Source organism: Pholcus phalangioides, unplaced genomic scaffold, assembly GCF_987345545.1.
Source record: "Pholcus phalangioides strain wild (caught in Gottingen) unplaced genomic scaffold, Ppha-v1.0 ptg000004l_1, whole genome shotgun sequence".
Lineage (NCBI taxonomy): Eukaryota > Metazoa > Arthropoda > Arachnida > Araneae > Pholcidae > Pholcus > Pholcus phalangioides.
Genome location: NW_028301597.1, coordinates 42,503,603 through 42,516,743, shown reverse-complemented (window position 1 = coordinate 42,516,743; position 13,141 = coordinate 42,503,603). Strand labels below are relative to the sequence as shown.

Sequence of the window (13,141 nt, the reverse complement as noted above, 5' to 3'; positions counted from 1 at the left end):
GTAGTTACAATTTTTGGATAAGAGATCAACATAGATTGGTTAAAACCCTGAATTTAACCAATCCGTGTCGATCTCTTATGAAAAAAATTGTGACTATTGTTTAAACCATGTCGGTGAATGCCGCCCTTAGCGTGATAGTGTGACGCTACAAAGGCAAAAAAGACCTCTTTCCTTAGAATATCGGAGAGTGAGAAACTTAAGCTACACTCAGTTATATTGCTGAGTAAGAATTGATATATATATTGTTTAATGTTTACAAATAATGCTCTATCAATACAACGATACTTTTCCCGGAAATCCAAAAATGCCTCGTGATAAAATCAGTGATATATCGGTGATATATCATACATTTCGTGAAATTATTAGACGAGTTTGGCTCAATTTGTATCTCCTATACGCGGTATTTCGAGATCTACTTTTGAACTTATCTCAATATTTCAAATTTTTGAGACACTAGCAATAAATAATTACTTTCTTAATCTATTTGTCATTAGTATTATTTAGCTACACAAAATAAGTGAACTTTTAATTTGCCGTTTTCTTTGTGTTTCTTCTGCACATTATTGGGCAAAGGTTCATTTACTCTTCCACGTATTAAAACTAAACGATAAGGCCAAAAGTGGCCAAACTATTGCATATGATTTTTTTTTCTTCAAGTTTTGGACACTATGGGAAAGATACCGGATGGCATGGGAAGAGGAACATTATCGGCTTTAGGTGATTTCGACGGCTGTTTGGACATCAACGTGACTGGAAACTTTCAAGGCAAGAGCTGCATCGTGGAAGTCATACCTCCATTACCTAAAGTTTTACCCCGAATCGGAATTGTTGAGGACGTTCCCGAATTTGAGAATCATTTCGCTCCGGATACGGTAAATTGCTCAAACGTTCTTATTCTCTAATCTTCAATCACTAAATTAATGTTTGGAATTTTAGTTTTAGAAGTTATGTGTCGCACAAAAAAAATAGACAAAACTTATTCTAAAAATAATCACATCGTATTCCTCAGCTTTTTCAGTTTCACTTCCTTCGGGTCATGGTCCTTAGGTCAATGGAATTTATTTTCACATCTATTCTGCTTGACAATTGCCAGGAAACAACGGTATTTTTCAAGGTTGTTTTTCATTTTTTTCTGTGGTCTGTGGAATGTTTGTGAGTTAAGAAGAGCAACGTGGTGTTATTCGTTTTTAGTGGCAGAAGGGGGTTGGAATTCGTGAAGTGCATCGGCGAGCAAAGGCAGCGTACGGTGAGCATGCACGGTCATTGACTCGCATGCAGGACTGGCACAAGCGTTTCTACAATTCACTTTCCTATAATGGAGTTTCTGCGTAATGATGAACGGAACTGAAACGTACTCCTACCTTTTTGATGATGCCCCTTACTGTGCGTGGTCTATTTGGGCTGAATATCTGACCTAATTCTTTCCTCAAAGCGTCCGTGATAAGGAGGTGACTTTGACCAAGTCCCGTATCATCATTCATAGATCCTCGTTCATTACGAGTCAATGACGGTGCAGTGCAAGTTCACCGTACACTGCCTTTGTTCGCCGATGCAATTCACGAACTCCGACTTCTTCTGCTTCATAAAAATGAGTAATGCCACGTTGCTGTTCTTTATTCGTAAACATTTCACAGACGGGGATGATATAACAATCCATCGCGTGATTCCGCGTATTACCTAGGGTGCAAGTCCATTCCGCAGTAGCGGTTGCCTTCCTTACCTCCCGCTCCCCCTCCACATGAAGTTTCACCACACTCATACAAAAATAAACCAAAATATAATAACTGTTCCATGTTCGTTTGATCCACCCTTATATTTAACATTTTACGTCAAAATAAACTATTATGCGGTAGTTCTTTGACATTCTTTTTTTAAATATCTTCTTATATATCCAGATTGCCGGAGAAATGGAAGAATATTATTTTGTCATAAATAATTTGAGGTTGCCTTTCTTACCTCCCGCGCTTTACACAAAATTTCGTCACAGTCATATAAACCAAAAACCCAGTTATAACAACTGCTCCGTTTTCATTTGATCCACCCTTATATTTAGATTATTCAACAATTCAATTTCTATAGAACGGAGTACTATAGATAATAACGCTTTTGAAATTTTTCTATTTTCTTGAAGCTAATAGGCAGCATAAACTCATTATTGAAACCACAATACGAATTGATGGTAATTCGCTTAGCGTTATGTGTTCCGTCCACCTGTACACAGAATGACGTCAAGTTCATGGTCGACAAGGGTAGGATGATTTTTTTGACTTCATATTGAAACTCTTTGCTTAAGTATTCGTATAAAGTCTAATTAGAATTATTTTATGTGTATCTAATTATAAACGCAATCATGGTTGATAATTGAAATTTTAGCTCTGGAAGTGACGAACATATTCGTTGGTTTCGACATGCGAGTTTCCGAATGTCAAGTGAAAGAAGATATCAAAATAGAAGGATGGAACGATTATGCATCAGTGTGAGTGGTAATTAAAATACATTAATTTGGTTTGTGCTTCTGTTATAAGAGCAAAGAAATGACGGTATTTCTGGAAGTACCTGAAAGATTCATACATGCAGTGATACGTCAGCTAACAAAGACAATTCATTCTGGATCACATTCTTAGCCGAAACCCGATTTTACATAGTTTTCTATGAAAAATCGTTCCAAGAATTGCTTAAAATTCTAAAGTAACTTTCATAGACACTAAAAGGTACTATTACACTACTCAAAAAATGAAAACTGATCGAGGACTAAGATAAAGAACTTCGCGATTGAAAGAAGCACTCGAACTAACAAAAATAATTTATAACAAAATTATTTGTTACGATTCTTCAAGTAAAATATTTATTGCTGGCTTTAAACCGATTGGCAGCATGAAGATGAATAGTATATGACTAGAGTTCTCAAACTTTCCCCACTCGTGGTGTCCCTTCCCCTACTCGACGATTATCCGCGGCTCCTCAGAGCAACAAAGGATCTCTCCGAAAAACCTCTGTCAGGACCGACGCTTCGTAGCGCACTTTTTGAGAACTACTGGTGTGTATGATAAATAATTGTATTTTCATGATGCGCATCGGTGTGAATTTTATACGTCATAATACCAGTCACTATGTTTTTACGCAGATACTTTTGAGACACATAGCAAAACATTAATTGCGCTGAGACCCCTGCTGCCACCTATGAAATAAAAACCTAATTGTTATAATTCTTCAATTAAGACTGGTTGCCGTTTTATACTAGCGTGCGGGATTAAAATGAACAATATAATGCTATTATGAGAACATTGCAATATACAGTACGTATACAGAGTAAACGTGACCTAATGTGCCAAAGAAAAGAAGTGAAAGACAATTCCAAGTGGAACATAAGACATCGTACCAACCCTGTCCTATTTCAAACCGTTTTCGAGTTATGGCGGATAATGGATTATAGGAGAAAAATGCGTAAATTCAGTACGAGGTTAGATAATTTGTTATTAAACAACTTATTCTTTGAAAAAAATATTTTTTGTCGTTAATTACAACTGAAATTACCCTCCAAATAATTCTCAGGATAACTATTAATTATTACTATAACGTTTTTTACTTATTATATTTTTCTTCTTATTCCACTTTTCATAATGCGGTTGGTAATGGGTTTACACGCGAATTATGAACATATTAGAGGCACTCGATTCACAAAGCCTATATACACATGATGTTCGTGTTTTCGGTTTGTTTTCAAGAAATTTTATTCATACATTCATACATTTTTTATAACTTTGTTTTTTCAGAATAATTATCGTGCTTTTGATCATGGTAGTTATCAGTGGTACTCTGACCGACATAATCATGACCCGGTTATCAGAATCAAAAAAAGACATAAAAAGTATAGGTGAGTTAATTTTCCTTCTCTAAATCTATTGTGCACCTAATGACATGCCCTGCCTGACTGATTCATCATCGCCGAGCCGAAACCACTGGAGTTATGAATATGAAATTTGGTCAGTAGTTTTATTTTATGACATTATCTTATCTCATGGCTCGCTAAGAAGGGATTTCACAAAATTCACTCCCTAAAGGGGCCTCAAGGAAGAATTTTCGGATTACCAAATTGCACGCGAGCAAAGTCGCGGGGTAACAGATAATATGCCATAGAAACTGAGTTCAGCTCACTGACACACACCAATTTAAGGAAAAATCTAGAGGGACTTTAACTATAATTTAAATATTTCCTTCACACATGTCTGAATATGTTTTTGATAAGTAGAATATTCACATCAAAAAGTTCAAAAAAAAAATATATATATAGAGAGAGAGAGATGTGTGTGTGTGTGTGCTCAAAATTTTTTTTCAAATTCTGCGGACATTTTTAAGCAATTTAATTTAATGAGAGTTTTTGGCTTTAGTAGTCGATTATTTATATTCTTGGAAAGGAGGTGGAAAGAACAGCATAAACCAGAGGTTCTGCATCGGTGCTCCGCGGAGCCCCTTGTGGCTCAATGTGTGCTCTCCAGGGGCTCTGCGGCTTCTCGAAGATAATAAAAAAAATTAAGTTAAAAAAAAATTATAAATTTTTTTATAAATAATAAAAATAAATCAGTAACTTCGGTGGATAAATAAAAAGTAGGCCTATGGGGCTCCGCCATAGAAATTTCTGACGAAAAAGTGCTTCGCGAACCAAAAAAGTTTGAAAACCGCTGAAAAATCTAACGTAAAACGCTCGTTTCTCTCATTTATGCTGTTATTTCTCAACGTTTCTCCGATTTTTGTATTCGAATATCTCAGTGAATATTGCACTTAGTAATATGGGGAATATTTTGATGACCTACGGACAGATAGGACAACAGTTTTCTAATTGGAAGTTAGAAAAAGTGGGGGGGGGGGCGGAAAGAAAGGAACATATAAAAATTTCAATTTTATTATTTTTTAATTTGAACGACATTCAGGATGATGAGTGACATCATTCGAAACATTTTTTTTTCTAAAAGAAAGTTGTCTCTAAAACCGACGATTCAGGAAATAGCCATTCGACAACGAAAAGATTGGACACCCTGTTATAATACCTGTCAGCAGTTTCTATTGGGTTATTTTGAAAATATTTCTAGTGCAGATAGAACAAAAAAACTCGGTTGCGGTTAGACATAGGAAATTGTATAGTATAGGTACAGTGCAGGTACTGCAAAAAAAAAAGTGATTTTTCGAAAACTCGCATGCACCCCTGCACCCTAAAATTTTTGCATCTTTACACGAATGCAAAAGATTGCATACTTTATCGTTACAGTATTCGAAGAAAAATCGGCACTGATGTTTAACCATTTGAAGCGACACTGAGACGAAATGTCGCGCCTCTCTAAAGGCCATTTTTTTGGCCAGATGTTTTGTGAAGTTGATTTCTAAATGAAAACACTTTTCTCCTATACACCTAACATTACACATGCTAAAACTTCAATTTCGAAGTAGATCTATAAGCTTGGAATTAAATATAGACACGGTTAATAATTGGAGAATAAAATTTTAAAGTTAATGTAGTATTTAAATCTGGGTCGCACAACCTTTTCGCTAGCTAGACATGCCTTATTTTTGATACTCGTGGGCCAAAGAACGATCGTATGGCCCATATTTCACGGGATATTTCGGCCGTCCCGACTTCTTTTTCTAAAAAATGGCCTGTTTTTTCCCCTTATTTTCAACAAGGCTTAGTTGCATTTATAAAATCAAATATTAAGATTATTTCCATAGATATATTATATTATAATAATCATGACTACAATTATAAGTCATATAATTATTATTTATTATAGTCATAAATATATTCACCTTCCATATTTCTGAAACATATGTTTATTGGTGAATTACATTTTGACTAGCATAACCCATCATCCACGATTAGCGATATTTTAACAATTTTTGTGATATTTGTCAAGTTTACTTACCTTTTAAAAACTTTCTAACTGCAAATGACAACTTAACTTGCCTTTGAAAATTTTTTGGCTGTAACTGTTCTTTACTTGCCTTTGACAATTTTTCTGGCTGCATATGGCAACTGCCTATGACAACTTTTTAAACGATATCCCGCATTTTTATGAAGGAAATACATTTATATGTCAGTCAACTCATCGTGTTGAGTGTATTGATAGTTTTCTACCGGGAACTCTCTTATGCGGGCTGGAAGGAACCACTAGGTGGGAGGTATCTGGCCTGAGGGCAAGATGTTGTGCACCCCTGATTTTAGTAGATTTGGAGTTTGTAAACTCCTGCAATGAAACCACTGAAATATGTTGGAAAAAAAATTAAAAGTTTATATCCCTATTGAAAATACCAAAAAATACGGATTTTTTAATAAATTCTCGTTTCAGGATTCTTTTTCCGCATTCTGTTCTGTTTCTCCGTGTACAGGAACACAGAGAAGCTTTTGAAACACAACGAGTCTCCTGACGCAGTTTCGATATTCAACGGAATTAGAGTTGTCAGCATACTGTGGGTCATCCTTTGCCATACGTATTCGTTCATACCTGATAAAATTCTTTGTGAGAATTTTTCTGTATTTTATTAATTTCTATGATAACCTTCTTGATATGAACGATTAATTCATTACTGGAACTGAAGAAAGAAAAATCAACTGAAGTGGGTGAAGTTCTGCACATATTTTGAAAATTAATTTTAAAAATTTAATTTCATGTTCCAAATTTCACTCAAGCTTTTCTGTTTCACAGATGGCACTGTGTAGCAGAAAAGCTTGGCATATACGTAACGCATAAAATTTAACACTCACAGTACCTAATTAATGTCTCTGATTATTTGCATAACATAAAAGTGTCGCATTTCAATATGGGCACCCTTTGTAGCTCGGGTTGAATCTAAACGAATGAAAGGGCGCTCATATTGAAATATGGTAGTTTTGTCTAACGCAATAAACATTAACTATGCACTGTTTGTTTGTATTTTGTGTTATGTTGAATGTTTTGTTACACAGTGCTACCTGTGAGTGAAATTCGGAATTTTTTTTTTTAATTTATCAAAAAAAACAAGAAAACTCTTGGTCATGATACGTATTTTAGTGCAAACCGAATCTACGTATATGTCAATTGGTTGATTTATTTTTATCGATAAATGTGCCTAAGATTTTTTGCCCACCCTGTATATTGTTTCGTAACTGTGAAAAGCATAATTTATCAGAATATATATTAGTTTTACCTAACGTTCTCCATTTGCATCAAAAATGGTAATTTATAGCAGCCCGTAACTAACATTATGGCAAGATTACGTACTCTCAAAAACCTTGGACGCTTCTATATGCGATCTTCTAGCTTCTCATGCGGTTGCAACATATAGAGTGTGGAGTTCCTCCTTTTTTTGTTCAGATCATTTTGATCTCAAGGATGAAGGGATTGTGGACCCTTGAAGGTCTGGTGCTCTATTATAACAGTTAAAGGTTCGAGCTTTTCGGGTAGGCCAGAGTGTTCAGTCTTCCGTGCCACCAAATTAGAAATATGTTTCGAATCCGACTGATGGGCCTGACAATAACAGTAGGGCAACCGTTTCGTTATACCTAGATGTACCGATACCAGTCAAAATGACCGAGGATTGATTTCCGAGGGTTTGTTTGAAAATAAACCGCTTGTTATTTTATCGCATAGTGGAATCTTACACCGCTGTCCTTTCCCGGTACAGTAAAATTTTTTTGGTTTTTGTTAGAAAATTCTGATTTCTGAACAAATGAGGGTTTTCTTTTCGGGTAACTTCAAGAAGAAGATAAGCGTTCAGATTTTATGATCTTTTCTACAAAATGGCCAAGCATTTATTTATAGATGCTAAGTATAATGTTGTGGAAAACGCGCGCTGTGTGAGTGGCGAATGAGTGATATTTGCACGGATCGCTTTCGAGTCATCTGATCAACATCATGCATTGTTTAGTTGTAGAAAAATTTTCACCACTTTTTAAGGATCATATTTCAACATTTCAAAGCACTCAGCTTCAGTAAGGACACTATATTTTCCTTTTTTCTAACTCTAGAAATCACTCAGTGTAACGTCTTTACAGTGCGTCTCAAAAGTTTAATTAATGCAATTTTCTTAAAATAACAAGAAAAATACCGAGAGTAAATTTAACACCTTTTAATGGATAATGCTTGAAGCATTTCTACATTTATAGAAAAAGAAATTTTCTACGAAAGAACATTTTGAATATTTATAGTAACGAAAATACAGAAAATGGCTGCCTCAAAGGTTGAGAGAAAATTCATATTTACCAAAATTAGGCTTTTAACAGCTAATAGACTTTCCATATTTTTCTAACAACCTCAAAGACACTATATTCCATTGATTTATTTAAATTCTGTAGGGTTCTAACATCAAAACTGTACCATGATTCGTCAATAGAGCTCTACAGTTAATCAGCCGTCGAATACTGTATTTCATTTGCAAACTTATCGTAAGAGTACCCCATACATTCTCAATAGGATTCAAGTCAGGACTCATCGATGGCCAGTCTGAAACCGATGCATTTTCGCTATTGAAGACCTTTTTTGTGGAAGCAGAACACTGAATAGATACGTTATAATGTTGAGAAGTTTGTTGACAATTTGGTCCTTCTCGAACCAGTAGCAAATTATTAATTATTATAAGCATGAGAGTTTTGATCACCAATCTCAAAAGTTAAGGAAGGCTCACCATTGGGAGCAAATGCTACCCATACCATTAACGAAGTTTCACCTTTCAGTTAAAAACATCCGTCTGGAACATGTGGGTTCCATTTTTTTTTTTTTGCACCACCAAATATGACACCAAGTCATTTGACTCCATAAAACATAATAAATTATGTTTATTGTAATTAAGTATTATGATTCCGTGCCCATTTTAAAAGTCTCTCTTCTCCACCTCTCTTTGGTGCATCCTTGTGAGAGGCGATTTCCTAACCACTCTTTTATGAACCAAATACAAGCTTCTCCTGATCTGTCTATGAACTGTATCTGCTGAAAGTTTCACCACAGGGTCTTTCATAATTTCATGCGAAGTCATTTTTTTGTGTTGAAGCCAATCTTCCAACGGTTTTGTTTTCTCTTAAACTTGTAATGCGTTGATTACCACAACCAGATTTTCGCTTTTGGGACTTACGTTGGGTCGGCAGTTTATGTCAGATACTTCATTTCGACCTGCTCTAGCAATGCTTTTCACAGCCTTTTTTTGCTTTCAAATGAAGTACTCGCAGGATTTCATCGTACAGCATATGCGACGACTTCAGCAATTTTTTTTAATGGAAACCAATCCGATCGCTTTCTACCATTACAGTATCACTGACAACATAAATACGGTTTAGTTTTACAGAAACCAGCATGTCCCAACTCGGAAATTAATCAGAGGATTTTTTAGAGATGCATGTACCGTTAAGTAGTAGTTACAGGATTGAATGTGAAATAGAATAGAATTTTGACATGATTTCATGTATATAGTTTTTTCATAGTTTAATCCACATCTATAAACTTTTTTATGCCTATTTGTATCATTTCTAATAACAGTCCACACCGCTTAATGTGATCACATCCGGACTCGGTATAACCAAGTGATAACTATATCCGGAAAAAGTCTCGTTCGAAAGTACGGTGACCACACATCCCGTTTTGTTGAACCGGACATATGGTAAACAGGTATTGGTAAATCAGTGGGGGCACACCTCTGTTTTTCTTTCTCACATAATTGGTTGCAAAATGTTCAATCAGCCCATTTTTTTAAAATTCTAGTCTAAAGCGGGACACTTTTTTTTTTTCTTGAAAAATGAGAACCTTTGGTGTTTAATGCAGTATTTCCCAAAGCGGGGAATATCGCCCCCTCGTGGGTGCGGTATAAATGGGTATAAAATAGGATCCTATGGGTTCACTTGAGTTGGGGGGAGCGATGAGGGAAAAAAATTCTGAAGGGGGCGATGGAACAAAAAGTTTGGGAACTATGGTCTAATTATATCACGAATTACTATATAAATTTTTTTAATGCACGATACGTTCATAGATCCCGCGCGAAATTCTCTCGGAAAAGAAATTTGAATTTGATCAACTCAAAGAAACTGATCAGGTACCGCAGAAAGGGACTTTTTTTTGGTACATTTGCCTTCACACTGTAAGAAAAAGCAGCTCCACACTTATATGGGTTCCAACGAATATCACATCCAACTACGAATGGAACTACGGACTCATTACTACATTAAGTACGGAAATGTGTGCATACAAGGGAAGGGGAGAAGGAGACTTCCTAGTCTTTTACATAGTCTTTCTGGCTGACAACTATGTATAATTAACGGGAAAAAAATGAGTTTGGTTAAACGTTAGCTTCAAACTGAAAAAAAAATATAATCCAGAAACCGGAGTCCCGACAACTATAAACGAATTTTTCCATGTTATGGTGTCGGTTTGTTCAGTTGTTGGCAAAAGTGATAAAAATACCAAAATGATAGCATTAGCCGTGATTTTAATAAGTGACATTGATTGTATTATTATTATTATTATTACAATATTATCCATTTGTATTTGCCGATCTCGATGATTCCACCATTCATCATAATGAAGGGGAGCTTACAATTTTGTTCGAAGAGAAATCCCAGATAAAATTTCCGAAAAAAAAACTTGAACTTTCCTCCAAAAACGTATTTGAAAAATTATATTTTTATTTTTTTATATATATAAGAATTGCATATTTATCAAAGATCAATGAATTTTATAATAATTCCTAACCCAACATTTCTATTGGTTTTCTTTTTGGTTCAGTTAATGCCATATTCGTTCGAGAGGTCACAAGTTCTTATGCTTTCCAAGTAGTTTTAAATGGCTATCCTGGAGTCCAAACTTTCTTCTTCGTCGGGTAAACAAACTATTTAATGTTTCATTCCATTATATGATCACACATTATTTGCTAATTTTTATGTAACGTAGCCTAAAATATCACGAATTGATTGTATTTCAAGAGGGACTCTCCTGATGTACAATTGGATGAAGGCTAAAGAACAGAATATCCCAATTTTCAAGTATATATTGAGAAGATATTGGAGGTGAAGCACTTCTGTACTATACTTTTCGAAATATAACTTTTTCCTCCTTGAACTCGCTGATATTATTTGTTCTTATCCATACAATGTTATCTTTGCTTCATCAGGCTGACACCGTCGATGATGCTCGTGATAGCTTTCGAAATGCTGGTCTACAGAGCTGGATCTGGCCCAGTATGGCAAATGACCTATGGAAAGATGAACACAAACTGTCGGGAAAGATGGTGGACGAACATGCTTTTTATCAATAACTTCTACGACCATGAACGGATGGTAGTATTGCTTTATTCGAAGAAAAAGTTATTAACAAAACATTATAATTATTTAAATTACGTATAAATAAATGATTAGAACAGCACGTGTTAAAAAATGAATATTTTCAGAATTTACGAATTATTTTATCATAAGTTAACGTATTTCCTTTTCATTTTTTTAGTTTCCATCAAATCAGCCGAAAAAACTCAGTTTATCCAAAATATACATTCATATACGTTTTTATAATTAGATAACATTGATATAATAGGAATAGGTCTGGTCCGATTAATCGATTAATCTTGTCGGTTAGTCGATCAGTTATTAATCGCAGTTAAACATTGTGGTCGAGTTAATCGACTCTATCAATCTAATTAGAATTGTTCTAAAAGTTATTCAATTAACTTGATTTGTTTGACAAAACCACTTAAATATCTTAAGCGAATTATGTTCCAGTACATAACATTTCAGATATTTGTCCATATTTGAAAATACAGTAAAACCCCTTTTGGCACTCCTCAGATGCTGTCACCTCTCTTTTACGGCCAAATAATATTTTCCTCTTGTGTAATAAATGCATGCATTTCAAACCCCTGATTAACGGCCACCCCTCTTTTACGGACGAACATTTTTATCCCGCCGGTGACACAAAAGAGAGATTTTACTGTATTTGAATCAATATTTTGATCAAATATATCGGCATGGGGGTGGGGGAACAAGCAATTTCGAAATCAGTGACCAACCTAAAATATATTTGCTAAGAAAACACGACAAGATCCAAGTGAAGAAATTCCAGGGTTTGACAAATATATCCACAGCATATTAAATTGCTTCAAAAAGGCTGCTTTAATATCTTAATCTATTCCTATATGTGTACAAAGCTGGTGAGTAGATAATAATAACAGGCAAAACTAACGAAATATATTTTTGTAGCATCAAATTAACATCATGTAGTCACGAAAAATATTCGATTAATCAGTCGATTGCTCGATTAAAATTTTTTCATTAACCACTTTTTTGAAAATTTTAATCGATTCCCATCTCTAAGTCATATAAATTCGTATAAAATGTGTTATTTTGTAGTGTGTTCCTTGGACATGGTACGTGGCTGTAGACATGCAACTTTACATTATATCTTTGATTGTATTAATGACTATTAAAAAGTGAGTAAATCAAAAAATGTTCTTTTTTTTAATGATCATGAATTTTATGACATTTTAAAATTCATACGTAATGTTACTGGAAAGTACGTTAATCAGATCTATACCGAATACCGTAGAATCCGGACTATTCAGTATAATGTAGCGGAAGGGCGGGGCAGATAGGTCGAAACTCCTCACTTCCTACTCCCGCCGTACCATCAAAAACACCATTTTAGTACCAAAAAAAATATCGCTTCTATAAATATTTTCCACCTTTTGGGGTACAGGTCGGTATATTATGTATAAATTTAACGTCTTTATACATAAATGGATGTGTTATTGCCAAATCCCGAAGTTGGCCCCTTCGAGAACTGGCCGGCCCAGTTGACCTCCAGCCAATGTCCGAAATTCGGGTTTTCGCCGTGCTTTGGGGGTTTCGCCGGCCGCTATATGTCGATCCCTATAAATACCAAAAAATCGATCCCTATGATTTGTGGTCATCGCCACGTTGACGTGTTTTGTGAGTGATAATTATGGTCATCATCAGATTAACAATAATTATTACGGTTAGCTATGGCAACCCGAACGATCAAAGAAATCTGGATATGGATATCTTAGTGATACATATATATACTTAGAGTACATATATAGGGATCTGCATATAGGGGCCGGCCAAAACCCAGCGAAAGCACGAAATTCGATCAGCTGATCAAGCTAGCTCATGAAGCGGCTA

The 13,141-nt window shown here is 35.2% G+C and overlaps 1 protein-coding gene across 1 annotated transcript in view; it reads left to right on the top strand.

Moving 5' to 3' along the window:
• LOC149087611 (uncharacterized) overlaps positions 1 to 13,141 on the top strand; it is a 48,704-nt gene that overhangs the window by 28,348 nt on the left and 7,215 nt on the right. Inside the window, exons 15-23 of the mRNA XM_089231923.1 lie at positions 658 to 872; positions 2,132 to 2,249; positions 2,374 to 2,476; positions 3,774 to 3,874; positions 6,339 to 6,509; positions 10,737 to 10,830; positions 10,934 to 11,017; positions 11,122 to 11,287; positions 12,350 to 12,429. Coding sequence (XP_089088049.1) covers positions 658 to 872; positions 2,132 to 2,249; positions 2,374 to 2,476; positions 3,774 to 3,874; positions 6,339 to 6,509; positions 10,737 to 10,830; positions 10,934 to 11,017; positions 11,122 to 11,287; positions 12,350 to 12,429 — 1,132 coding nt within the window. The remainder of the gene's footprint in view (positions 1 to 657; positions 873 to 2,131; positions 2,250 to 2,373; positions 2,477 to 3,773; positions 3,875 to 6,338; positions 6,510 to 10,736; positions 10,831 to 10,933; positions 11,018 to 11,121; positions 11,288 to 12,349; positions 12,430 to 13,141) is intronic.